The 27,398-nt window shown below is 38.3% G+C and overlaps 1 protein-coding gene across 5 annotated transcripts in view; it reads left to right on the top strand.

Moving 5' to 3' along the window:
* The window catches only part of SCAPER (S-phase cyclin A associated protein in the ER), a 597,115-nt gene that overhangs the window by 102,618 nt on the left and 467,099 nt on the right, over positions 1-27,398 (top strand). For 4 of the 5 annotated variants that reach the window (XM_023197631.1, XM_023197627.1, XM_023197630.1 and 1 more), the window contains 3 exons: positions 14,010-14,110; positions 18,333-18,449; positions 23,273-23,433. In XM_023197631.1, the coding sequence (XP_023053399.1) occupies positions 14,010-14,110; positions 18,333-18,449; positions 23,273-23,433 (379 nt within the window). Of the gene's footprint in view, positions 1-14,009; positions 14,111-18,332; positions 18,450-18,730; positions 18,750-23,272; positions 23,434-27,398 lie in introns of those variants that run through there. The other variant, XM_023197632.1, reaches the window with a different exon arrangement.

Here is a 27,398-nt window from a genome sequence, read left to right as displayed (position 1 = left end):
TTTATCAGGGAGTTTAGTTTGTTTACATTTAAAATAGTTATTGATAAGGATTTATTACTACATTTTAATTAACTGTTTTGTGTTTGTCTTATGATATTTTTGTCCTTTTTCTCACTTGTTCTCTTTTGTGTGTGTGTGTGTGTGTGTTTTTGTATTGCTAGATTTTGATTCCTTCCTCTTTCTTTTGTGTAACTTGTTTAGGCATTTTCTTTATGGTTACCAGGGTGCTAATGTAAAATATATATTTTTTTAATTTAATTTATTTAAAAAAATTTTTTTATTATATTTTAAGTTCTAGGGTACATATGCACAATGTGTAGGTTTGTTACATGTGTATATATGTGCCATGTTGGGGTGCTGTACCCATTAACTCGTCATTTACATTAGGTATATCTCCTAATGCTATCCCTCCCCCCGACCTCCACCCTATGACAGGCCCCGGTATGAGATGTTCCCCTTCCTGTGTCGAAGTATTCTCATTGTTCACTTCCCACCTATGACTGAGAACATGCGGTGTTTGGTTTTCTGTTCCTGTGATAGTTTGCTGGGAATGATGGTTTCCAGCTTCATCCATGTCCCTACAAAGGACATGAACTCATCCTTTTTTATGGCTGCATAGTATTCCACGGTGTATATGTGCCACATTTTCTTAATCCAGTCTATCATTGATGGACATTTAGGTTGATTCCAAGTCTTTCTATTGTGAATATTGCCACAATAAACATATATGTGCATGTGTCTTTATAGCAGCATGATTTATAATCCTTTGGGTATATACCCAGTAATGGGATTGCTGGGTCAAATGGTATTTCTAGTTCTAGATCCTTGAGGAATCGCCACACTGTCTTCCACAATGGTTGAACTAGTTTACACTCCCGCCAACAATGTAAAAGCGTTCCTATTTCTCCACGTCCTCGCCAGCATCTGTTGTTTCCTGACTTTTTAATGATGGCCATTCTAACTGGTGTGAGATGGTATCTCATTGTGGTTTTGATGTGCATTTCTCTGATGGCCAATGATGAGCATTTTTTTCATGTGTCTGTTGGCTGCATAAATGTCTTCTTTTGAGAAGTGTCTGTTCATATCCTTCGCCCACTTTTTGATGGGGTTGTTTGTTTCTTTTCTTGTAAATTTGTTTGAGTTCTTTGTAGGTTCTGGATATTAGTCCTTTGTCAGATAAGTAGATTGCAAACATTTTCTCCCATTCTGTAGGTTGCCTGTTCACTCTGATGGTAGTTTCTTTTGCTGTGCAGAAGCTCTTTAGTTTAGTTAGATCTCATTTGTCAGTTTTGCCTTTTGTTGCCATTTCTTTTGGTGTTTTAGTCATGAAGTCCTTGCCTATTCCCATGTCCTGAGTGGTATTGCCTAGGTTTTCTTCTAGGGTTTTTATGGTTTTAGGTCTAACATTGAAGTTTCTAATCCATCCTGAATTAATTTTCGTATAAGGTGAAAGGAAGGGATCCAATTTCAGCTTTCTACATATAGCTAGCCAGTTTTCCCAGCACCATTTATTAAATAGGGAATCCTTTCCCCATTTCTTGTTTTTGTCAGGTTTGTCAAAGATCAGATGTTATAGATGTGTGGTATTATTTCTTAGGGCTCTGTTCTGATTCTTTGATCTATATCTCTGTTTTGGTACCAGTACCATGCTGTTTTGGTTACTGCAGCCTTGTAGTGTAGTTTGAAGTCAGGTAGCATGATGCCTCCAGCTTTGTTCTTTTTGATTAGGATTGTCTTGGCAATGCGGGCTCTTTTTTGGTTCCATATGAACTTTAAAGCCGTTTATTCCAATTCTGTGAAGAAAGTCTTTGGTAGCTTAATGGGAATGGCAGTGAATCTACAAATTACCTTGGGCATTATGGCCATTTTCACGATCTTGATTCTTTCTATCCATAAGCATGAAATGTTCTTCCATTTGTTTGTGTCCTCTTTTATTTCATTGAGCAGTGGTTTGTAGTTCTCCTTGAAGAGGTCCTTCACATCCCTTGTAAGTTGGATTCTTAGGTATTGTATTCTATCTGAAGCAATTGTGAATGGGAGTTCACTCATGATTTGGCTCTCTGTTTGTCTGTTATTGGTGTGTAAGAATGCTCGTGATTTTTGCACATTGATTTTGTATCCTGAGACTTTGCTGAAGTTGCTTATCAGCTTAAGGAGATTTTGGGCTGAGATGATGGAGTTTTCTAAATATACAATCATGTCATCTGCAAACAGGGACAATTTGACTTCTTCTTTTCCTAACTGAATGCCCTTTATTTCTTTCTCCTGCCTGATTGCCCTGGCCAGAACTTCCAGCACTATGTTGAATAGGAGCGGTGAGAGAGGACATCCCTGTCTTGTGCCAGTTTTCAAAGGAAACGCTTCCAGTTTTTGCCCATTCAGTATGATATTGGCTGTGGATTTGTCATAAGTAGCTCTTATTGTTTTGAGATATGTTCCATCAGTACCGAATTTATTGAGAGTTTTTAGCATGAAGTGCTGTTGAATTTTGTCTAAGGCCCTTTCTGTGTCTATTGAGATAATCATGTGGTTTTTACCTTTGGTTCAGTTTATATGCTGGATTACATTTATTGATTTGTATATGTTGAACTAGCCTTGCATCCCAAGGATGAAGCTGATTTGGGTGGATAAGCTTTTTGGTGGGTTCCTGGATACAGTTTGCCAGTATTCTACTGAGGATTTTTGCATCGCTGTTCATCAGGGATATTGGTTCAAAATTCTCTTTTTTTGTTGTGTCTCTGCCAGGCTTTGGTATCAGGATGATGCTGGCCTCATAAAATGAGTTAGGGAGGATTCCCTTTTTTTCTGTTGATTGGAATAGTTTCAGAAGGAATGGTACCAACTCCTCCTTATACCTCTAGTAGAATTCGGCTGTGAATCTGTCTGGTCCTGGACTTTTTTTGGTTGGTAGGCTATTAATTATTGCCTCAATTTCAGAGCCTGTTATTGGTCTATTCAGGGATTCAACTTCTTCCTGGTTTAGTCTTGGGAGGGTGTATGTGTCCATGAATTTATCCATTTCTTCTAGATTTTCTAGTTAATTTACATAGAGGTGGTTATAGTATTCTCTGATGGTAGTTTGTATTTCTGTGGGGTCGGTGGTGATATCCCCTTTATCATTTTTTATTGTGTCTATTTGATTCTTCTCTCTTTTCTTCTTTATTAGTCTTGCTAGTGGTCTGTCAATTTTGTTGACCTTTTCAGAAAACCAGCTCCTGGATTCATTGAGTTTTTGAAGGGTTTTTTGTGTCTCTCTGTCTCCTTCACTTCTGCTCTGATCTTATTATTTCTTGCCTTCTGCTAGCTTTTGAATGTATTTGCTCTTCCTTCTCTAGTTCTTTTAATTGTGATGTTAGGGTGTCAATTTTAGATCTTTCTTGCTTTCTCTTGTGGGCATTTAGTGGTATAAATTTCCCTCTACACACTGCTTTAAATGTGTCCCAGAGATTCTGGTATGTTGTGTCTTTGTTCTCATTGGTTTCAAAGAACATCTTTATTTCAGCCTTCATTTCATTATCTACCCAGTAGTCATTCAGGAGCAGGTTGTTCAGTTTCCATGTAGTTGAGTGGTTTTGAGTGAGTTTCTTAATCCTGAGTTCTAGTTTGATTGCACTGAGGTCTAAGAAACAGTTTGTTATCATTTCTATTCTTTTATATTTGCTGAGGAGTGCTTTATTTCCAACTATGTGGTCAATTTTGGAATAAGTGTGATGTGGTGCTGAGAAGAATGTATATTCTGTTGATTTGGGGTGGAGAGTTCTGTAGATGTCTATTAGGTCTGCTTGGTGCAGAGCTGATTTCAATTCCTGGATATCCTTGTTAGCTTTCTGTCTTGTTGATCTGTCTAATATTGACAGTGGGGTGTTAAAGTCTCCCATTATTATTGTGTGGCAGTCTAAGTCTCTTTGTAAGTCTCAAAGGACTTGCTGTATGAATCTGGGTGCTCCTGTATTGGGTGCATATATATTTAGGATAGTTAGCTCTTCTTGTTGAATTGATCCCTTTACCATTATGTAATGGCCTTCTTTGTCTCTTTTGATCTTTGTTGGTTTAAAGTCCGTTTTATCAGAGACTAGGATTGAAACCCCTGCCTTTTTTTGCTTTCCATTTGCTTGGTAGATCTTCCTCCATCCCTTTATTTTGAGCCTGTGTGTGTCTCTGCACGTGAGTTGGGTCTCCTGAATACAGCACACTGATGGGTCTTGACTCTTTATCCAATTTGCCAGTCTGTGTCTTTTAACTGGAGTATTTAGTTCATTTACATTTAAGGTTAATATTGTTATGTGTGAATTTGATCCTGTCATTGTGATGTTAGCTGGTTATTTTGCTCGTTAGTTGATGCAGTTTCTTCCTAGCCTCGATGGTCTTTACATTTTGGCATGTTTTTGCAGTGGCTGCAACTGTTTGTTCCTTTCCATGTTTAGTTAGTGCTTCCTTCAGGAGCTCTTGCAGGGCAGGCCTGGTGGTGACAAAATCTCTCAGCATTTGCTTGTCTGTAAAGGATCTTATTTCTCCTTCACTTATGAAGCTTAGTTTGACTGGATGTGAAATTCTGGGTTGAAAATTATTTTCTTCAAGAATGTTGAATATTGGCCCCCACTCTCTTCTGGCTTGTAGAGTTTCTGCCAAGAGATCTGCTGTTAGTCTGATGGGCTTCCCTTTGTGGGTAACCGGACTTTTATCTCTGGCTGCCCTTAACATTTTTTCCTTCATTTCAACTTTGGTGAATCTGACAATTATATGTCTTGGGGTTTCTCTTCTTGAGGAATATCTTTGTTGTGGTCTCTGTATTTCCTGAATTTGAATGTTGGCTTGCTTTGCTAGGTTGGGGAAGTTCTCCTGGATAATATCCTGCAGAGTGTTTTCCACCTTGCTTCCATTCTCCTTGTCACTTTCAGGTACACCAATCAGACATAGATTTGGTCTTTTCACATAGTCCCATATTTCTTGGAGGCTTTGTTCGTTTCTTTTTACTCTTTTTTCTCTAAACTTCTCTTCTCACATCATTTCATTCATTTGATCTTCAATCACTGATACTCTTTCTTCCAGTTGATCGAATCGGTTACTGAAGCTTGTGCATTTGTCACGTAGTTCTCATGCCATGGTTTTCAGCTCTATCAGGTCATTTAATGACTTCTCTACATTGGTTATTCTAGTTTAGCCATTCATCTAATCCTTTTTCAGGGTTGTTATCTTCTTTATGATGGGTTTGAACTTCCTCCTTTAGCTTGGAGAAGTCTAATTGTCTGAAGCCTTATTCTCTGTCAACTCATCAAAGTCATTCTCCGTCCAGCTTTGTTCTGTTGCTGGCGAGGCACTGTGTTCCTTTGGAGGGGGAGAGGCGCTCTGAGTTTTAGAATTTTCAGCTTTTCTGCTGTTTTTTCCCCATCTTTGTGGTTTTATCTACCTTTGGTCTTTGATGATGATGACGTACAGATGGGGTTTTGGTGTGGATGTCCTGTTTGTTAGTTTTCCTTCTAACAGTCAGGACCCTCAGCTGCAGGTCTGCTAGAGTTTGCTTGAGATCCACTCCAGACCCTGTTTGCCTGGGTATCAGCAGCAAGGGCTGCAGAGGAGTGAATATTGCTGAACAGCAAATGTTGCTGCCTGATAGTTCCTCTGGAAGCTTTGTCTCAGAGGGATACCTGGCCGTGTGATATGTCAGTCCGCCCCTACTGGAGAGTGCCTCCCCATTAGGCTACTTGGGGGTCAGGGACCCACTTGAGGAGGCAGTCTGTCTGTTCTCAGATCTCAAACTCTGTGCTGGGAGAACCACTACTCTATTCAAAGCTGTCAGACAGGGACATTTAAGTCTGTAGAGGTTTCTGCTGCCTTTTGTTTGGCTATGTCCTGTCCCCAGAGGTAGAGTCTACAGAGGCAGGCAGGCTTCCTTGAGCTGCAGTGGGCTCCACCCAGTTTGAGCTTCCTGGCTGCTTTGTTTACCTACTCAAGCCTCAGCAGTGGCAGGTGCCCCTCCACCAGCCTTGCTGCCGCCCTGCAGTTAGATCTCAGAGTGCTGTGCTAGCAATGAGGGAGGCCCCGTGGGTGTGGGACCCTCGGAGCCAGGCTCAGAATATAATCTCCTGGTGTGCTGTCTGGTAAGACCCTTGGAAAAGCACAGTATTAAGGTGGGAGTGACCCAATTTTCCAGGTGCTGTGTGTCACGGTTTCCCTTGGCTAGGAAAGGGAATTCCCTTACTCCTTGCGCTTCCTGGGTGAGGCGATGCCTTGCCCTGCTTTGGCTGTCGCTTGGTGGGCTGCATCCACTGTCCTGCACCCACTATCCAACACGCCCCAGTGAGATGAACCTGGTACCTCAGTTGGAAATGCAGAAATCGTCTGTCTTCTGTGTTGCTCACGCTGGGAGCTATAGCCTGGAGCTGTGCCTATTCGGCCATCTGGGAACCGCCCCAGTCTATGTAAAATATTTTATTGTTATAATGGTCTATTTTAAGCTGGTAACACCTTGACTTCCCTTGCATTCAAGAAGTCACCCCTTTTATGTCTCTTCCTCCCGCATTATAAATAGTATTGATGTCACCATTTATAATTATTTATATTGTGTCCATTAACATAATTTAAATTTAGTTATAAATATTTTTAATACTTTTATCTCTTTTATAATAGAATTATAATTGATATGCCCACCACTGTTATAGTCATAAAATGTTCTTTTATTCTTTATATATTTTGTTTTCCAGTGAATTTCTTACTTATGCTTTCATGTTGGTGTTTAGTTTCTTTTTATTTCAACGTGAACAACCTTTTTAGCTTTTCTCGTAAATCCAGTATAGTAGTGATTAACTCCCTCAGCTTTTTTGGTCTTTGAAAGTCTTTATCACTAATTTATTTTTGAAGGACAGATTTTCTGGGTATAATTTTTTTGGTTGACACTTTCTTTTTTGTTCAGTACTTTGAATTTATCATTTCAGCCTTTATGGCTTGCAAAGTTTCTGCTAAAAATCTACTGATAGTGTTATGGGGGCCCCTGTGTGTGTAATAAGTAACTTTTGTTTTACTGCTTTCATAATTCTGTCTTTGCCTTTAACTTTTGACAATTTGATTATAATGTGTCTCAGTGTAGACATCTCTGGATTCATCTAGTTTGTTACATGGGCTTTCTGGATTTTGATTTCTAGTTCAGGTTTGGGAAGTTTTCAACCATCATTACTTTGAATAAGCCTTCTGTCACTTTCTCTTCTTCTTTTCTAATTCCAATAATGCATATTTAGTTCTGCTTGATGCTGCTGTGTAAGTCCCTTTAGCTTTCTTTACTCTTTTTCATTTTTTCCTTTTGTTTCTCATCTTAAATGATTTCTGATGACCTGTCTTAGAGTTCCTGATCATTCTTCTGCTTAATCTAGCCTGCCCTTTAACCCCTATATTAAAATTTTCAGTTGAGTATTATATTCTTCAGCTATATGATTTCTGTTTGGTACTTTTTGTATTTTCTGTCTCTTGGCAGAAATTTTTAGCTAGTTTTATGCATTACTCCTTCAGACCTTGATGAACTTCTTTATGACTGTTCTTTTGAGTTCTCTATGTGATAAGTCACATATTGGCAGTTAATTAGGATCAGTTTCTGGAGGTTTATCTTACTCTTTTATTTGGAACTTATATACCTGTTTCTTCGTTTTCTTTGACCCTTAGTGTTTGTTTCTGTGCATTAGGTAAGGCAACTGCCTTTCCTAGTCTTGTCATACTGGCCTTGGGTAGGAGATAGATCTTACCTGTCAGTTCAGCTAGTTATTCTAGGTGCCTCTCAAACTTCTGTGCTGATCTAAACTGCAGTCTTTATTCTTAGTGGCCCCCAGATTAGGGTATGCCAAGTCCTGTTAGTATCCTGAGACAAGCAAGTTAGAAACCCATCTCAAGATCCAGCTGGAAAATTTGGGGTATTAAATGTGTGTTCCAGTTTCTCTTTTCTCAGGGAGAAGCTAGGAGCTGGAGTTTTTCTCTCATTTTGTTTAAGCTGGGGAGAGGATCTGCAGTGATGCCATATTCTTGTTTGGACTGCACAGTCTTTTGACCCATTGCTTTGTACTTTGTTGCTCCCAGGGGCCTGGCAGATGCCTAATCTATCTTCTCTTGGAGATAGGCAGGTTAACTGGAGACTTGGCTTTATCTCTGGAGCATGCCAGCAGGTGAAGTTGTGGATAGTCCCCACATGCATATTTATGGTCCCAGAAGACTGCTAATTTCCTGCAGTTTCAGTTCCCAGATGGAGGCTAAGTAATGGCCTGATCTACAGGTAGCAGCTGGAGAAGTCAGGACTTTAGGTATGTAGTCAGTCTCCTTTAGGGAGAAACTGGGAGTCAGGAGTTTTTGCTTTTTAGCTCAGTGCTGACCTTGGGAGGCTATCTGCTGGAACTCTAACTGTTTAAAAAACAGCTCTTTGCTCTTTGTAGTTTAGGGAGATTCACAAATGCAGAGAGCCTCAACTCCCAGGGCTAGGTGATTTAGGAGCCAGTCCTTTGAGTGGGAGCTGTAAAATGTGGGGCATGTCATGTACATGCAAACTCCTTCCAGGGAAAATCTGCAGACCTAGTTTTATTGCTGGAGCAAGGCTGGGGGTAGGGGAGAGGATGAAGAGGAGAGGGAGCAGGAGGTACCCATAAGCCCCTTGAGGCTTCTGTAGGTCTATTGTTTACCTGCTCCACTGGCTTCCAGATGCAGGCTAGTTTTTTTTTTTTTTTTTTTTTTTTATACTTTAAGTTCTAGTGTACATATGCATAATGTGCAGGTTTGTTACATATGTATACCTGTGCCATGTTGGTGTGCTGCACCCATCAACTCGTCAGCACCCATCAATTCATCATTTATATCAGGTATAACTCCCCAATGCAATCCCTCCCCCCTCCCCCCTCCCCATGATAGTCCCCAGTGTGTGATGTTCCCCTTCCCGAGTCAAGTGAACTCATTGTTCAGTTCCCACCTGTGAGTGAGAACATGCGGTGTTTGGTTTTCTCTTCTTGTGATAGTTTGCTAAGAATGATGGTTTCCAGCTGCATCCATGTCCCTACAAAGGACGCAAACTCATCTTTTTTTATGGCTGCATAGTATTCCATGGTGTATATGTGCCACATTTTCTTAATCCAGTCTGTCACTGATGGACATTTGGGTTGATTCCAAGTCTTTGCTATTGTGAATAGTGCCGCAATAAACATACGTGTGCATGTGTCTTTGTAGTAGAATAATTTATAATCCTTTGGGTATATACCCAGTAGTGGGATGGCTGGGTCATATGGTACATCTAGTTCTAGATCCTTGAGGAATTGCCATACTCTTTTCCATAATGGTTGAACTAGTTTACAATCCCACCAACAGTGTAAAAGTGTTCCTGTTTCTCCACATCCTCTCCAACACCTGTTGTTTCCTGATTTTTTAATGATTGCCATTCTAACTGGTGTGAGATGGTATCTCATTGTGGTTTTGATTTGCATTTCTCTGATGGCGAGTGATGATGAGCATTTTTTCATGTGTCTGTTGGCTGTATGAATGTCTTCTGGCCATACTGCCCAAGGTTATTTATAGATTCAATGCCATCCCCATCAAGCTACCAATGAGTTTCTTCACAGAATTGGAAAAAATGGCTTTAAAGTTCATATGGAACCAAAAAAGAGCCCGCATTGCCAAGACAATCCTAAGTCAAAAGGACAAAGCTGGAGGCGTCACGCTACCTGACTTCAAACTATACTACAAGGCTACAGTAACCAAAACAGCATGGTACTGGTACCAAGACAGAGATATAGACCAATGGAACAGAACAGAGTCCTCAGAAATAATACCACACATCTACAGCCATCTGATCTTTGACAAACCTGAGAGAAACAAGAAATGGGGAAAGGATTCCCTATTTAATAAATAGTGCTGGGAAAATTGGCTAGCCATAAGTAGAAAGCTGAAACTGGATCCTTTCCTTACTCCTTAATCGAAGATTAATTCAAGATGGATTAGAGACTTAAATGTTAGACCTAATACCATAAAAACCCTAGAAGAAAACCTAGGTGGTACCATTCAGGACATAGGCATGGGCAAGGACTTCATGTCTAAAACACCAAAAGCAACCGCAACAAAAGCCAAAATTGACAAATGGGATATGATTAAACTAAAGAGCTTCTGCACAGCAAAAGAAACTACCATGAGAGTGAACAGGCAACCTACAGAATGGGAGAAAATTTTTGCAATCTACTCATCTGACAAATGGCTAATTTCCATAATCTACAAAGAACTCAAACAAATATACAAGAAAAAAAAAAAACAACCCCATCAAAAAGTGGGGAAAGGATATGAACAGACATTTCTCAAAAGATGCAGGCTAGTTTTAAGCCCAAACCCTCAGGCTGCAGCTGGAAAGGTATGCAGACAAATCCTTTCTGTGGAGAAACTTGGGGCTAGTAGTTTTGGCCTGTTTTCTCTTTCCTGTGCCCAGGGAGGTAGCTGCTGGAAGTGCTCACACACCCGTTGAAAATCACCTCTTTAGGCTGGGCGCGGTGGCTCAAGTCTGTAATCCCAGCACTTTGGGAGGCCGAGGTGGGCGGATCACGAGGTCAGGAGATCGAGACCATCCTGGCGAACACGGTGAAACCCCGTCTCTACTAAAAAAATACAAAAGAACTAGCCAGGCGAGATGGCAGGCGCCTGTAGTCCCAGCTACTTGGGAGGCTGAGGCAGGAGAATGGCGTAAACCTGGGAGGCGGAGCTTGCAGTGAGCTGAGATCCGGCCACTGCACTCCAGCCTGGGCAACAGAGCTAGACTCTGTCTCAAAAAAAAAAAAAAAAAGAAAAGAAAATCACCTCTATATTCTCTGTGATCCCCGGAGACTCAGAATACTGAGTCCCTTCTGCTGTCAGCTAGGTGATTTGGGTATCTAAAATTCTCTGTTTGGAATCATAGAAGTTGGGATGCTATTTGTGAAGTTGGACCACATACAGTGGGAGAACTGGGATTCCTTTTGTACAATGAAAGTTTACACAAAAAGTATTAATTCTTAGAAAAACAATAAAAACGGACATAAGAAATTGAAAACCTATGTCACTTTGTAACTATTAACTGAGTTTATCATTTAAAATACCCATCCCCCAAATAATTCCCAACTTTAGTGATTTTTCCAGTGAATTGTTCTAAACACTGAAGTTAAAAATAATGTTAATTAAGCAATATTTTTTACAAATAAAGACATAAAAATTATCAACAAAGTAATAGCAAACTAAATGTAGCAGTACATGAAAAGGTCTATAACATCATGACCCAGTGGGATTTAGTACAGGAAGGTAAGAGTGGTTGAGCATGTGAAAATCAATAAACATAATAGAATATATTAATAGAATGAATGGAAAAAGATCACAGATTATCTCAGTTGGTAGAGAAAAGGCATTTGACAAAAGCCAGTACCATTTCATGATAAAAACATTCAATAGGGAAATTCCTTAATCTGATAAAGAGTATCTATGAAAAATCCAGTTAATGTCATGCTTAATGGTGAAAGACTGAAAGCTTTCCCATCTAAGATCAGGAACAAGACAGTGATGTCTTTTCTTGCCACTTACACTCAATATTGTACGAAAGGTTCTAGGCAGGGCAATTAGACAAGAAAACATAATAGAAAACATCTAGATGGAAAGGAAGAAGTAAAACTGTACTTGCAGATGACATGATTCTATATATAAAGAACCCTAAAAGACACCTGCCCCCCAATTATTAGAGCTAATAAACAAGTTTAGCAAAATTACAGGATACAAGATGGACACTCAAAAATCAGTTGTATTTTTATACACTGGGAATAAACAATCCAAAAACGAAATTAAGAAAGCAGTTACATTAAAATAACATCAAAAACAATAAAATATTTAGGCATAAATTTAAAGTAGTATAAGATGTACACACAAACTATAAAATATAATTGAAAGAAACTATGAAAAATCATTGTAAGAAATAAGAGAAACCTAATTAAATGAAAAGATATTCAAAATTCATGAACAGAAGACTTCATAGTGTTAAGATGGCTGTATTTCCCAAAGTGATACCCAGATTCATTGCAATACCTATGAACATTCCAATTGCTCCCTTCCCCCTTTTTGGCAGAAATGAACAAGTGGATCTTAAATTCATACAGGGATGCAAGTATATAGGATAGCCAAAGTAGTCTCGAAAAAAAACAAAAGTTTGAGGACCTAGACCCCCTGAATTTAAAACTTAGTACAAAACCACAATAATCAAATTCTGTGATACTGGCAGTAGGATAGATATATGGATCAATGAAATAGATTTTAAATCCTTGGAATAAATTCATACATCTGTGTATGAATTTGATTATTGACATGAGTGCCAGAACCATTTGATGGGGGAAAGAATAGTATTTTCAACAATGGTGTTAGGACACCTGGATATCTGTATGCAACAAATGAATTTGGATTTTTACCTCATACTGTATACAAAAATTAACTGAATACAGTTTAAAGCCTAAATGTAAGAACTGAAAGTATAACACTCTTTGAAGAAAACATACACATTTTTGTGACCTCGGACTATGACACTCAAAGCCAGAGAAAAAATAAATTGAGCTTTATCAAAATTAAAAACTTTTGTGTGTCAAAAGATACTATCAAATGGAAAAATTACCCACATAATGGGACAAGATGTTTGTTAACCATATGGTTGATGAAGGTCTAATATCTAGAATGTATAAAGAACTTTACAGCTCAACAATAAAAAGGACAAATAACTCAGTAAAAAAGGGCAAAGGAGTTGAATAGACATTTCTTTTAAGATATACAAATGTCGTCTGGGTGCAGTGGCTCTCACACCTGTAATCCCAGCACTTTGGGAGGCTGAAGCAGGTGGATCACGAGATCAGGAGATCGAGACCATCCTGGCTAACACAGTGAAACCCCGTCTCTACTAAAAATACAAAAAATTAGCCAGGCGTGGTGGCATGTGCCTGTAATCCCAGCTACTTGGGAGGCTGAGGCAGGAGAATCGCTTGAACCTGGGAGGTGGAGGTTGCAGGGAGCCGAGATGCTGAGAGAGCACGCCACTGCATTCCAGCGTGAGTGACGGAGCAAGACTCTGTCTCAAAAAAAAAAAAAGGGTAAACAAATGTCTAATGTACATGAAAAGAGGCACAGAGTTATTAGTCATCAGAGAAATGCACATAACTCCCAATGATAGCACTTCACACTTAGGATGACTAGAATAAAAAAGTCAGAAAGCAGCAAGTTTTGGCAAGGATGTGAAGAATATGGAACTCTCATAAATTGCTGCTGGGAATGTAAAATGATGCAGCAGCTGTGGAAAAAAGTTTGGCAGTTAAGAGTTATCATATGACTCAGCAAATCCACTTCTAGGTATATACCCAAGAGAATTGAAAACATGTTCACAGAAAAACCTGGATACAAATTTTTATAACAGCAGTTTTCATAATAAACAAAAAGTAGAAACAACCCAAATATTAACTGATAAATGAGTAAACAAATATACTATATTCATGCAGTCATTCAGCCATAAAAAGAAATGAAGTACTGATATATGCTACCAGATGGTCGAACCTTGAAAAACATTGCTAATTTTTAATATTATTATTATTCTTTAAAGATGGCATCTTATTATCTTGCCCAGGCTGTTCTTGAACTTCTGGGCTTAAGCAATTCTCCTGCCTCAGCCTCTGGAGTGACTGGGACTGCAAGTGTGCAGCTGGATTTATGTTTAGTGTACTTTTCTGTATATTAAAATTCATAATAAAAAGGTTGAAAGGATGGCTATTGGGGGAGGTTTTGAGAAGGAACATGAATATCATTTCTTGGTCTTTAGACTTTTAACCTGTTATATTTCTTATTATCTTACCAAACAGAATGGAAAAAAAAAAAAAACCTCTATCAGTAACTTATGCAGCTTTTTCATTGAACAGTATAGTGTAAAAACTACTAATTCTTAAGTTCACTCTTTTTTTTCTTTAAAGTTTTTAGTTTCAGAGTGGAATTTAATGTTTTTTTTTGTTCGTTTCTTTTAGGAGGTGCTAATGATGCTGGATAACTATGTAAGAGATTTCAAAGCATTGATTGACTGGATTCAGCTTCAGGAAAAGCTAGAGAAGACAGATGCTCAAAGCAGGTAATGAGCTCTCTGGTCTCAATATTCCTATCATCCAGCAGTTTCAATAGCAATCATTGAAACTGACAATAAAGTTAACCTCATATTGACTTGAAACTTGTAAAAATGTAAAAGGTGCTGCATTTCTCATTCAATTAAATAACAAATATTTGTTGGATATTTATCAGCGGGTATTAATTGGGTATTATCACTTTATTCAGTGCAGAGATTTGTTGAATGTGGCACATTTACTACTCATGGAATCTATAGCCTGAGTGTGATAAAAATAGAACTTAGTACAAAAGACTATTATGGTTCTTCAGAGAAGGACAAATGTATTTTGGAGGATAGATCAGGGAAGATTTCAGGAGGATGCCGAAGTGTTTCAAGGATGGGATGGATTTTACCAGCTGGTTGGCCATTTCAGTGAAGGAAATAAATTTAAACAGCTGTGTAAGTGTAGGGCATGTGTGAAGTCAAAGTAGTAAGGAAAGATACAGTATTTCTTCTTAATGTATTAGGCAATGAGGAAAATTGATGATTTTTGATTAGGGGAATAATACGGGATCAAAGCTCCTTTAGAAAGATTCATTTGGAATCACCACATAGTATCTGAGTGCTGTGCTGTGTGCCAAGCTCTGTGACTGTTGTGGTCAAGAGGACAGATGCAGTCCCTGCCCTCATGAAGTATGTAGTACATGCTATGGCCTGAATGTGCCTTCCCAAAATTCATATGTTGAAATTTAATCACCAATGTGATAGTATTAAGAGGTGGGGGCTTTAGGAGGTAGTTAAGTCGGGAAGGTAGAGTCCTCATGAATGGAATTAATGAATGGGATTAGTGACATATAAAAGAAGTGGGAGCTCTTACCCCTCCACCATGTGAGGACACAGCTAAAAGATGATCTTTATAAGGAACAGGGTTCATATCAGACATTGAATCTGCTGGCACCTTGATTTTGTACTTCCCATCATCCAGAACTATGAGAAACAAATTTCTTATTGTTGTTTATAAATTACCCAGTCATAAGGTATTTTGTTGTAGCAGCCTGGATGGACTAAGTGCATTTCTAATAGGAAAGACTGGTGTTAAGTAAGTATAAATGTGCCAAGTGTCATCAAGAAGAAATACAGCTTTCTCTATGACTATGAGAAAAAGCACCCTTAACCAGTTTGCTAAGTCCAGCCAGGAAGGCTTCCCTGAGGAGGTGACATTTAAATTGAGACAGAATTATTAAATAGGAGTTAGTTAGACAAAGAGAAAAGAGTAATTCAAGATAATGCTAACAGCATGTATGATGTCTTTGAAGTGGAAGGGAGCACAGTGTAATCAAGGAATTTAGTAGGGCAGGAGTGAAAAGAACAAGGGGAGAGTAGCATGAGATGAGCCTAGAGAGCTAGGCTAGGACCACATTGTATAGAGCTCTGTAGAAATAATAAGGGATTTAGATTTGACTTTGAGCCAATAAAGGGTTTTAAAGTAGGGAATTGACATATCAGATTTATGTTTTTAAAAGATCATTTTGGCTGCCATGTGGGAAGGTTGAGATACAGCAATGTAGTTTAGAGACAATGGCTATTTAGATTAAGGTAGTAACAGTAAGGAGTATTAGATACTCCAGAGATAGATAACCAGATGGACTTAGTATTATTTTGGTTATGTACAAAGGCAAAAGAGCAGTTTAGTTTAGACATCTAAGTAATTCCTAAACTCTGGTAAACTTGCCAAGTCACATGGAGCTACAAGGCTGCTTTTTTTTTCCCCTCCCCCAGAGTGAATAGGCCTATCCTGCCTCTTTGCCTTGGATTTAATCTTGGTTCAATCTTAGTGGGTGAAACTATCCAGTAAAAAAGGCATCTTTTGTCTCATACTAATGTGTCAACCCTACAGTAGGCAGGCAGAACCAGTAGGGTAAAGGAATTCCAAGACAGAAATCCAGAAGGGCTGGATTCCTGGCAAACCAAATCTAGGGAAACTAAGATAGGTTGATCCTTTTAACATTTTTGTTTCTCACAGTAAAATTTTTGATAGTTTTTTAGTGCCTACTTCATCCACAGTCCCTGGGTGGGTCAGGCCTAAATGTCTTTGTTTATACTAAGCAATTTTACCCTTACCCTTGGTAATAGGTGATTGGATCTTGGGTTTCATTCTTTCACTGGGTTGAACCAAGCTAAGAGATCATCATGCTGATTTGGGACTTGTGGTTGTATTGTCGCTTGTGACAACAAGCAGAGTAAAACAGGTTGGGGAAAAAAAAGGGCATAGATTTACAGAGAGAAACAGAAATTATGTGGCCCTTGAGAGCCTATATGGGCTCTAATCCTCGCTAGCCCTGATTCTGGTCTCCCCCAACTTTTGGATGTCTTTGACCTTATAAACTAAACTGTAGTTTATATCCTTACAATAAATCTTTATTTTCTTTTTCTTTTCATTTTTTTAATTTAACTTGATTGAGTTTGTTTATTGTATCCAAAGAAGGTCTATAATGTAATCAACAATGCATTAAAAAAATAGATTCTTTTTGTGCCTGCAAAATTCGATTACCTATTAGTGGCTGTGTTGAGGATTGTATTGGGAAAGATACATAAGCCAAACCCAAGCTTAACAGAGTGGTTACCATTCCTCTCTTGGCACTGTGGTTCAAAAATATACCTGAGGCATCCTTTTTTTTTTTCCTTGGAGACAGAGTCTTACTCTGTAACCCAGGCTGGAGTGCAATGGTGCCATCTTGGCTCACTGCAACCTCCACCTTCCACTTTTAAGCCTCAGCTTCCCAAGTAGCTGGGATTACAGGCACCTGCCACCACACCCAGCTAATTTTTGTATTTTTAGTAGACACAGGGTTTCACCATGTTGGCTAGGCTGGGCTCAAACTCCTGACCTCGAGTGATCTGTCCTCCTTGGCCTCCCAAAGTTCTGGGATTACAGGAATGGGCCACCATGCCCGGCTGCAGCATCCCTTTTACTTTTGCCAGTTATCAGCATTTCTCTTTGTTGCCTCATGAGACAGCATCTATATATGGAAAGCAGTCTTAAAATGCTCTATAGATGGCATTATCCATCTTGCATTCTTCAAATCATGCATCAAAATTTATTTTGGCTAGTCTTGAGATTTAAATGTAAAACTTGTAGTTGTATATGTTTAAAGAAAAAAAATAGGTAAATATTTATATATTTGTTTTGCAAATGAGGACTTTGTAAGACAAAGGCAGACTACAAAGAAAAATATTGATGCACTGATTAAATAGGAAGAAAACAAATGTGTCCAAATACAGAGGAAAAATTAAAGGCAAAATAGTTGTATCACCAATGCCAATGGATTTGTAGCCATAAGAGTAGTAGTAAACTATTTCAAATTAATCAGAAAACGGTGCCAATCCCAGTGGAAAAAATGAGAGAAAGATACCAACATGTGAATCCCAAATGAAGAAATTCAGATGGTTGGTTAAGAAGTTCAGTTTCACTAGTAATGATAGTAAACATATAATTTAAAAAACAAAGACAATGAAATACCATTTGCCAGTGAAATTTTTAAAAGCAGATATCAACAGTTGGCAAGATTGAAAGGAAATGGAGAGTAAGACACAGGGATACCCATGGGAGTTATGGGGATCTGATTGAGGGCATGTTATGCATCCTGTAACCCAATTGGTTGTGGGCCAATGAAGGAGGAGTAGACGTTAAGTTACATGTCTTAGCTTTCCCAGCAAAGAGCAGTGAAATCTTTCTTAGCTTTCCCAGCAAAGAGCAGTGAAATCCTACTCTCATGAGTGATTAAGAGGTAGAGGAAGGACATTTTATATTTTCCTACTCTTCCTTTAACCGTTACCATATTCTTTCTCTTGATACGTGTTTCACAAACTCTCCAGGACATCAGAGACAAGTAGATTGAAGTAGTATCATTGCTTTTTAAATATTTTTTTAGCTGGGCATGTGAAAGCTTATAAATCATAAGTAATGTATCTCATATCCCTGTAACTCCATGATCTTTTTGAGGTAATTGGAGTAGTGTTGCTGTGCTGCATTCGATAGAAAATCCTGAACCATTTATCAACTATGATTTCTCACTGGTAGTATGATAACTTTCTGGTAATCAATGCTCTAGGGGAAAATTTGCACATGTTGTGATTTTTTTTGTTGTTGAAAAGTAGGATTATTTTTTCACCCACTAACAACTAAGAGAAAAGATTGTTTCTCCCTTTTCTCTGTTAATTTAATCTAGTTTATATATTGAATTGGCAGACCAACATCATTGGCATGGGAAGTAAAGAAGATGTCTCCGGGACGCCATGTGATTCCAAGTCCATCAACAGATAGAATAAATGTAACATCAAATGCTCGACGAAGCTTAAATTTTGGGTGAGATGAACGAAGAAAAAACTACTAAGACTTGCATTACAGTAAATTATTTTCTTAGTTATAGTGTTATGATTCTGATATTGTATTACAAAAATATCCATGTATATGTTACGCAGAATACTGTATACAGGTTCTGACACTTACGAGGGGAACACTGTGTGTTGGTTAGCAATCCCAGGGGAGGATTCTAAACATCTCATCAATTTCTGCTAAGGTTCCTAGATCTGATGGAAGATTTTGCATAAGCCCAGTTGCCAGAGGAGGAGTTTGGTGAGTCATACGCTGACTTGCACAAGTCAGGTAAAGCAATGTTGTTACTTATAGATAGGCAGCAAGAATCAACAGAAGCCTAGGAGCCATGGCAAGATAGTCCCCCGGGACTCAGGAAAGCTAACTAGGGGAATGGAGTTTCATTTGTATGAGCTCCATTTATTACCACAGCCAAAAGACCCCAAAAGCACCCTTCTCTGGATTTTATACACCGATGTCACTTAGGTTACTGAGTGCAAGGGTTGCAGGACATCCTCTTCTACGGGGATAAGGACAAAGCCTGAGCTGTTGTGGTCAGTTCCTTCTTATTTCAAGATGTTGCATTCTTGGTACATTTTTTTCTGAAAATTGCAAGCCAGAGAGGGAAGAGCTGGGTTTACCAAGGGACCTGTCTCCCTGCATTGTGGATATGTTTGAAATTGTCTTAAATAAAAAGTAAAAACACCTGTAATCCCAGCACTTGGGGAAGCCCAGGTGGGAGGATCACTTGAGGTCAGGAGTTCGAGACCAGCCTGGCAAAAATGGTGAAACCCCATCTCTACTAAAAATATAAAAATTAGCCGGTGTCATGGCACGTGCCTGTAATCCCAGCTGCTTGGGGGCAGGGGCGTGGAGGCTGCAGTGAGCCAAGATCACGCCACTGTACTCCAGCCTGGGCAACAGAGTGAGACTGCGTCTCAAAAACAAACAAAAAAAAATCCAGGAGATTATAGTTATATATTCAATCATAAATAGTAATTCAAAGATTAAAACTCACATATTTCATGCCAAATATTTTATAATATGAATTAACAATTTCCTTTACAATAGATCTATATATTAATATATGTCATACATTGTGTTATTGTCATATAAATTACATTATTTATATATTACAAGCTCAACACAGTTTAAAAATTACTGTTTTATGCCGTTATCTCTTAATCAGATAGGAGAAGAAAAGAGTTACAAAGAAAAACTACATTGATATTGTCTTTTGTGGTTACCTGTATGGTTTTCTTTTCTAGTCCTTTACTGGAGTCTTCATTTCTTCATATGGATTCGAGTTACTATCTATTGTCCTTTGGTTTGAGCCTGGACTCCCTTTAGTATTTCTTGTTGGGCAGGTCTGTTAGTAACAGATTTTCTCAGTGTCTGTCTTAATTTATCTTTCAGTTTTTGAAGGGTAGTTTTGTAGTATGTAGAATTCTTGGTTAACAATCCTTTCTTTCAGCACTTTATGTTTCCTTACTGCCTTCTGGCTGCTATAGTTCCTTATGAGAAATCAGCTGTTATTGAGAATCCTTGAATGTGATCCATCACTTCTCTCTTGATTCTTTCAAGATTGGCTGTCTTTGGCTTTTGATCCTCTGACTATGATATATCTAAGTGTGGCTTTCTGAGATTATCATACTTGGAGTGTGTTGAGTCTCTTGGATATGTATTTAATGTTTTAAATCAAATTTGGGGAGTTTTTGCCCATTATTCCTTTAAATGTTTTTTTCCTGCCCCTTTCTCTCTCGTCTCTCCTTTGAAAATTCCACTATACACTTGTTTGTACTCTTGATGCTATCCCATTAGGTCTTTGAGGATCTGTTCCTTTTTCTTTTTCTTCTTTGTTGTTTTTTTTTTTTTTTTTTTTTTGAGACGTAGTCTCACTCTGTTGCCCAGGCTGGAGTAGAGTGATGTGATCTTGGCTCACTGAAACGTCCACTTCTTGAGTTCAAACGATTCTCGTGCCTCAGCCTCCTGAGTAGCTGGAATTATAGGTGCATGCCACCATGCCCAGCTAATTTTTGTATATTTAGTAGAGACAGGGTTTTGCCATATTGGCTAGGCTGGTCTCGAATTCCTGGCCTCAAGTGATCCATCCTTCTTGGGCTCCCAACGTGCTGGGATTACAGGTACAAGCTACTGCGCCTGGCCACTTTGATGTTCTTTAAATGTAGTTAATAGTTGATTTAAAGTCTTTGTGTAGTAAGTCCAGTGTCTGGGCTTCCTGTTGCTGCTCTTCTTGTGAATGGGCCAGACTTTCCTGTTTATTGGCACATCTTCTGATTTTTTTTTTTTTTTTGGTAGAAAAGTAAGCATTTTAAATGATAAAATGTGACAGCTTTGGAGATCAGATAGCTACCCTCTCCAGGATTGTAACTGTGACTGTTGTTGTTACTGTTAGTTTAGTGCTACACTTAACTCATTCTGTGACATCTGTTCACTTTGTTTCATGGGTACATACAGTATGAGTGTACGTTGATGTATGTTGCATGCAACTATTCAGCAGTATGTTTTGTCAACATCAGCTAATGATTTGACAGAGGTTTCCTTAAATACCTTGAGCCAATAAATCTCTTAGTTCTCACCTAGTTCTGTGTGTCTGTTGGGACATACTTTGAATGCTCTGGCAGTTTATAACTCTGCCTTTGCTTGTCAGTTCCTCCTTTCTTAGATTCTCAAGGCCAGTCATAGGTGAGAGATTAGGGTACTCTCAAGTATTTTGTAGATGTGCACACAACCTGCATATGTGTGTGGCCTTGATTTTCAGGAATTTGCTAGAACTTTTCAAAGTCCCCCATGGATGTCTCATTCTTGAGCTTTTCCTTTTAAGTTTTTTGGTCAGCTCTTTGTTTGTCTTAAATGGTATTTCAACCTCTAGTAGTTGTATTATTTTAAACAATTGTCACATTTGTTTTGCACAAACAAAAAAGTTGTTTTTAAGACTAAGTTGTTTTGGACTCTACTCCTTTAGAGTGAATGTTAACATCTGATGTTTAATGGAAGGGTTGGTAAGTAGTTTGCTTCATGTTTTCTTTTCTCTGTTAAAACTGACATTTTCTTTTCTCTGTTAAAGCCTGACCTTTCTTGACTGCTTTTTATCTCCTAACTTCATGTCACAGTTAATAGCTTTCACCTCTTGTACTGCTCAACCTTGGATACAGTTTTATTGTTTTTGCAGTGTCTTATACTTTTTCTTTTAATGTCTATTTTTTTGTACTTGCACTAGGACCTTCTTTGAGGCAAGATTACTGCTGTATCTCTCTATTCTAAGTGCCTAGCACTGTATGGCACTTAGTAAAAGCTGATGAAGTGTTTATTTAATAGAATCTAACTTTTGCTTTCAAGTTCCTTTGTTAAGTTATTAGATAGTATTGCCTTTAAAGGTTGATGGGCTTTGGGACCATTTAATAGTTGAACCAAAGTGGAGTAGGGAAAAGATATGCAAATGAAAACAAATATTTATATATTCAAGCACCATTTTAAGGATACTTGCCCTGTAATGCATTTCATTGGTGTGTGGTTCAGAGTACTGTATAGTGTATGGTTTATTTTAACCCTCAAAGCCATTAATTCATGTGTGGTAAAAGTTCTTATATTGATCTCCACGTAACTGTGTCATTGGGTTAATTCAGTCTTCATTATCATTGTAGAACACACTATGTCTTTCAGCTTGAGGAACAATTTTAGCTTATAGACTACATTTTGTACATCTACTCACTTCTGCTCCTGCTGGTTGAGTTATATATTTACTTCAAATGTGTTGTTAGTTACCAAACTTGGCTTATGTGAATTGTTTTCATTATTTTAACTCATAATTTAAATATTAAGTAGACCATTAAAATATGAGTGTAAAAAGAGTCGTTGTTGTGAAAACTAAGATAAATTTTTGGAAGCTTTGATAAAGGGAACTGCTAAAGTTGCTGTCAAATAAGGAGTAGACAGGACAACTATAAAAATTTGGGGAAAATATTATTAAGGTTAAGGAGAATTGTGCATTAAATTATGTAATAGACATCACTGAATTTTCACTCCACTTTAAAGGAACCAAATTTAGATGTTGTCAGTGAGGCATCAGGCTTGTGGATCATGTAAGAAATGTACACAAAGAAAAAGCCTATTTTAGTGGTGTCTTTATCAAGATTGACAAATAAATGCATATTTATATCTTTTTCTTCTTTTTTTTGGAGTCTCACTCTGTCTCCCAGGCTGGAGTGCAGTGGCATAATCTTGGCTCACTACAACCTCCGCCTCCTGGGCTCAAGCAATTCTCATGCCTCAGTCTCTTGAGTAGCTGGGGTTACAGGTGCACACCACTGCGCCCAGCTAATTTTTGTATTTTTAATAGAGACCGGATTTCACCACGTTGGCCAGGCTAGTTTTGAACTCTTGGCCTCAAGTGATCCACCTGCCTTGACCTCCCAGGGTGCTGGGACTACAGGCGCGAGCCACTGCGCCTGGCCAATATTTGTATTATTAAAACACGTAAGTGAAAATAAAAACTTTAAGGTACCGATGCATAATTTTTTAAAAGCTTCCTCATTTAAGTGAATTTTTCTTTTAAACAATAAGGGCTTTTATCCTTATTCTTTTCTGTTTATTCCCATATGTTATACTATATAAAATTAATGAAGTATTAGATCAAGATAAATGTATAAATATAGTTACCTTAAATTGCCATGGCAGATTATTATTCTATAAATGTGGATATTCATATGCATAATTTAAATTTTAAATACGTTTAGCATTCAGAAGTTTTTCTTTTTATTTAATTTATTAAATGTGTTTACTTTTCTCCATAGAGGTTCAACTGGCACAGTGCCAGCTCCTCGTCTGGCTCCCACAGGTGTCAGTTGGGCTGACAAGGTAAAGGCTCATCATACAGGCTCTACTGCTTCTTCAGACATAACACCCGCCCAGTCTTGCCCACCAATGACAGTGCAGAAGGCCTCACGTAAAAATGGCAAGTGACTTTGAATTAGCCATTTTGTGTAGCAAATAGGTGAATATATAGAGATATTTATTTTGTTTAAAATTGGTCCTATTTATCTTTTTGTACAACATATGTGATATTAATTTACCATAATTAACACGTAAAATTATCTTAAAAGCTGAGCAAAACTACTTTTCAGCACTATAGATAGCTTATGGAGATCATTCTAGTTTCAGGTTTGCCATGTGTAAACTTTAAGGAGAATAAGGTCTTTTGTTTATTCCTTATAAGATGCTTTAGAATTCTTTTGACTTCAGGTAGGAATAAAAAAGGATAGTTTAGTCTAGGCAGAATTCACTTTTAAGTAGCGTGTTACTACTTCAGCTGTTTAATACTTGATTGCTATTTTGTACTGCAAAACAATATTCTGTGTTTATCTTTGCTCACACATCCATTTTCTATACCATCAGAATAATTAAGGAATACAAATAATTAGAAGAGGGATTATTATGAGGGCCCACCTGGAACAATTTTATCCCATAATAATTTTTATTTATTTATTTATTTTTTATTATTATACTTTAAGTTCTAGGGTACATGTGCACAACATGCAGGTTTATTACATATGTATACATGTGCCATGTTGGTGTGCTGCACCCATTAACTCGTCATTTACATTAGGTATATCTCCTAATGTTATCCCTCCCCCATCCCCCCTCCCCACAATAGGCCCCGGTGTGTGACGTTCCCCTTCCTGTGTCCAAGTGATCTCATTGTTCAGTTCCCACCTATGAGTGCGAACATGCGGTGTTTGGTCTTCTGTTCTTGTGATGGTTTGCTGAGAATGATGGTTTCCAGCTGCATCCATGTCCCTACAAAGGACACGAACTTATCCTTTTTTATGGCTGCATGGTATTCCATGATGTATATGTGCCACATTTTCTCAATCCAGTCTGTCACTGATGAACATTTGGGTTGATTCCAAGTTCCTGCCACTGTGAATAGTGCCGCAGTAAACATACGTGTGCATGTGTCTTTATAGCAGCATGATTTATAATCCTTTGGGTATATACCCAGTAATGGGATTGCTGGGTCAAATGGTATTTCTAGTTCTAGATCCTTGAGGAATCGCCACACTGTCTTCCACAATGGTTGAACTAGTTTACAGTTCCATAACAGTGTAAAAGTGTTCCTATTTCTCCACACCCTCTCCAGCACTTGTTGTTTCCTGACTTTTTAATGATCGCCATTCTAACTGGTATGAGATGGTGTCTCATTGTGGTTTTGATTTGCATTTCTCTGATGGTGAGTGATGATGAACATTTTTTCATGTGTCTGTTGGCTGTATGAATATCTTCTTTTGAGAAGTGTCCATTCATATCCTTTGCCCACTTTTTGATGGAGTTGTTTTCTTCTTGTAAGTTTGTTTGAGTTCTCCATAGGTTCTGGATATTAGCCCTTTGTCAGATGAGTAGATTACAAAATATCCCATAATAATTATATAGATGTTTTATGTAAACATCTTCTGAAGTCCCAAGTGGATTTTTATACATCCATAGAGGCTGGGATTTTAGAATGATAATAGGTAATAATGAGTTTTGTTTCATGAATTCAAGAGAACTTCAGACACTGCTTTCTGTTTTCTTCAGTAGAAGATGCCATTGGAGCCTTTTGGTTCAGAAAGAAATGTTTTATTGCACATAACAAAAGACATTGCTGTCTCTGTGTTATGGACATATTTTGTGTTTTTTCATTTTTTTCTCAGTAAGTTGTGTTGGCTTGCTTCAATATATTGCCCCTCTTTTCTTCATACTGACTTAGTAGTAGATAATTGACTGTAGGCAAGTGTTCTCTTAGGAAAATATAGGAAAATATACAATCAGAAAGCTCAGTTTCTGGATCTTGAAAGATTCTAAGAGAAATGTGTTGTAAAAATCAAAATTGCAAAAAACTTAAAGGAATCATGATATTAATACATGTCACAGTTTTGTTTAAGGCAGTCCACTTCAGATTATTCATGAGTAACTCACCTAGTTGAGATGAAATAATAGATCTTGATTGTATCTATACTAAAGGTAACTCTTATTAATGTATTGGGAAATTTTGTTTTGGACCAGTTTTGTCTTCTTTTTTGGGGTTTCAGTGCAGTGTTATACACAGCGAGTTATGCCATTCTGTGGGAAAAGCAACCTATTTTTCTTCTGCTCTCATGGCACAGCAATCAGCACAGAAGACTTCTGTGACCTCTGATCACCACGAAGTATGTGGGGATTTCTCCCCACCGACAACCAGTCAGTCAGTTCTGCAACAGACACTAGCTGGTTGTCCTCAAATTGTCCTCAAATTCAATTTAATTCTGACACTGTCAAGCTGTAGATAGTGTCAGGTCCCACAGGTTGAGGGCTCAACCCCACAAGACTGCCTCCCACTTCTGATGCCAGTAACAAGCCCCAGGTTATTTTCCCTGTGCTCTGACCAGCTAGCTATAAATCAGGATTCCGACTGCCTACTTCTTGGATTTGATTAATTTGCTAGAGTGGCTCACAGAAGTCAGGGAAACACATTTACCAGTTTATTATAAAAGATATTACTAAGGATAAGATGAAGAGATGCATAGGGCAAGCTAAATGGAAAGGGAAGAAGAGCTTCCATTCACACAACCCTCTAGGAACCTTCAGGTGTTCAGCTATCCAAACATTCCCTGACCCTGTTTTTAAAAAAGTTTTTTTATAGAAACTTCATTATCTAGGCATGATTGATTAAACCATTGGCAAGCAACCTAAACTTCAGCTCCTTTCCTTTCTCCCTCCCTGAAGGCTGAGGAGTTTGGGGCTGAAAGTCCCAGTGTTCTGGTACTGCCTTGTTTTTTCCAGTGACCAGCTCCCATCCTGAAGCCACATAAGGGCTGCCAGCCACTAGTCAACTCATTAGCATACAAAAAGACACATCACTTTGGGAATTCCAAAGATTTTAGGAGTTGCCTGCCAGGAGACTGAGATGAAGACCAAATATATATTTTGCGATATCACAGGTGTACTTCAAGTAATGTATAATAACAGTAGCTATAGAACTGAAGTTTGTAATTTTTGTGTTATAAAAAATAATTCTAGTTAAAGATGATAGAGTGACCACATGCATTTAATGTTCTCTTCCCCAAACCCAGCTAAAATGGTATAAAATGATTTAGAAATTGGACTTCAGGAAAAAGAGACAGGAGAAGAGACGATATGAACAAGTTTTTGGAAGTTAGTAAGGAGAAAGATAGTGGTAACTGACAAACATACTGAGTGAGCTAGCTGAATCCTGTGCTAAAAAGAGGAGGCACAACTGAATACTCCTAATATCTATTTCTATGTAGCAATCCCAAAACTTAGCTACTTAAAACAGTTACCATTTTATTTCCACATAATTGTTGGAAATCTGAGCAGTGCTCAGTGGAGTGGCTCTTTTCTTCTCCACATGGTGTCAGCTATGACAATTGAGCTGAAACTAAAGTATCCAACGTGATATCATCACATGATTGAAGTCTTGATACTGGCTTTGGCTAAGAAACCCAAGTTCTTCTTACAGCCTCTTTCTCTTTACATGATCTCTCATTATTCAGTGATCTCTCTTGGGCTTCTTTAAATGTCATCTGGCTTCCAACAAGGAGGAATGAAAGCTACAAGGCTTGTAAGTCTTCAGTTGGGAAGTTATAGGACATCACTTATCATATTCAGTTGAACATGTGAAGTCACAGGGCCAACCAGAGATTCAAGGGGACGGTGAACAGTCTCTACCACTCGACAGTGGGAGTGGCATGTAAGCACTGGGATGGGAGAAATTGATGGCATCCATCTTTGTAAACAATCTACCAGAGCCCACAGTCTAACTTTAGATTGCCAAAGTCTCCCAAGACTGCCAGTGACTCACTCAATTATAGTATCAGCCTTGAAGACCTATATCTCATGATCTATATCAGATTTGAAAGTGTTCCTTGAGTGTGAATTTTCTTA

Source organism: Piliocolobus tephrosceles, chromosome 6, assembly GCF_002776525.5.
Source record: "Piliocolobus tephrosceles isolate RC106 chromosome 6, ASM277652v3, whole genome shotgun sequence".
NCBI lineage: Eukaryota > Metazoa > Chordata > Mammalia > Primates > Cercopithecidae > Piliocolobus > Piliocolobus tephrosceles.
The sequence above is the reverse complement of the archived record's forward strand: the minus strand, read 5'-3'. Positions and strand labels throughout refer to the sequence as shown.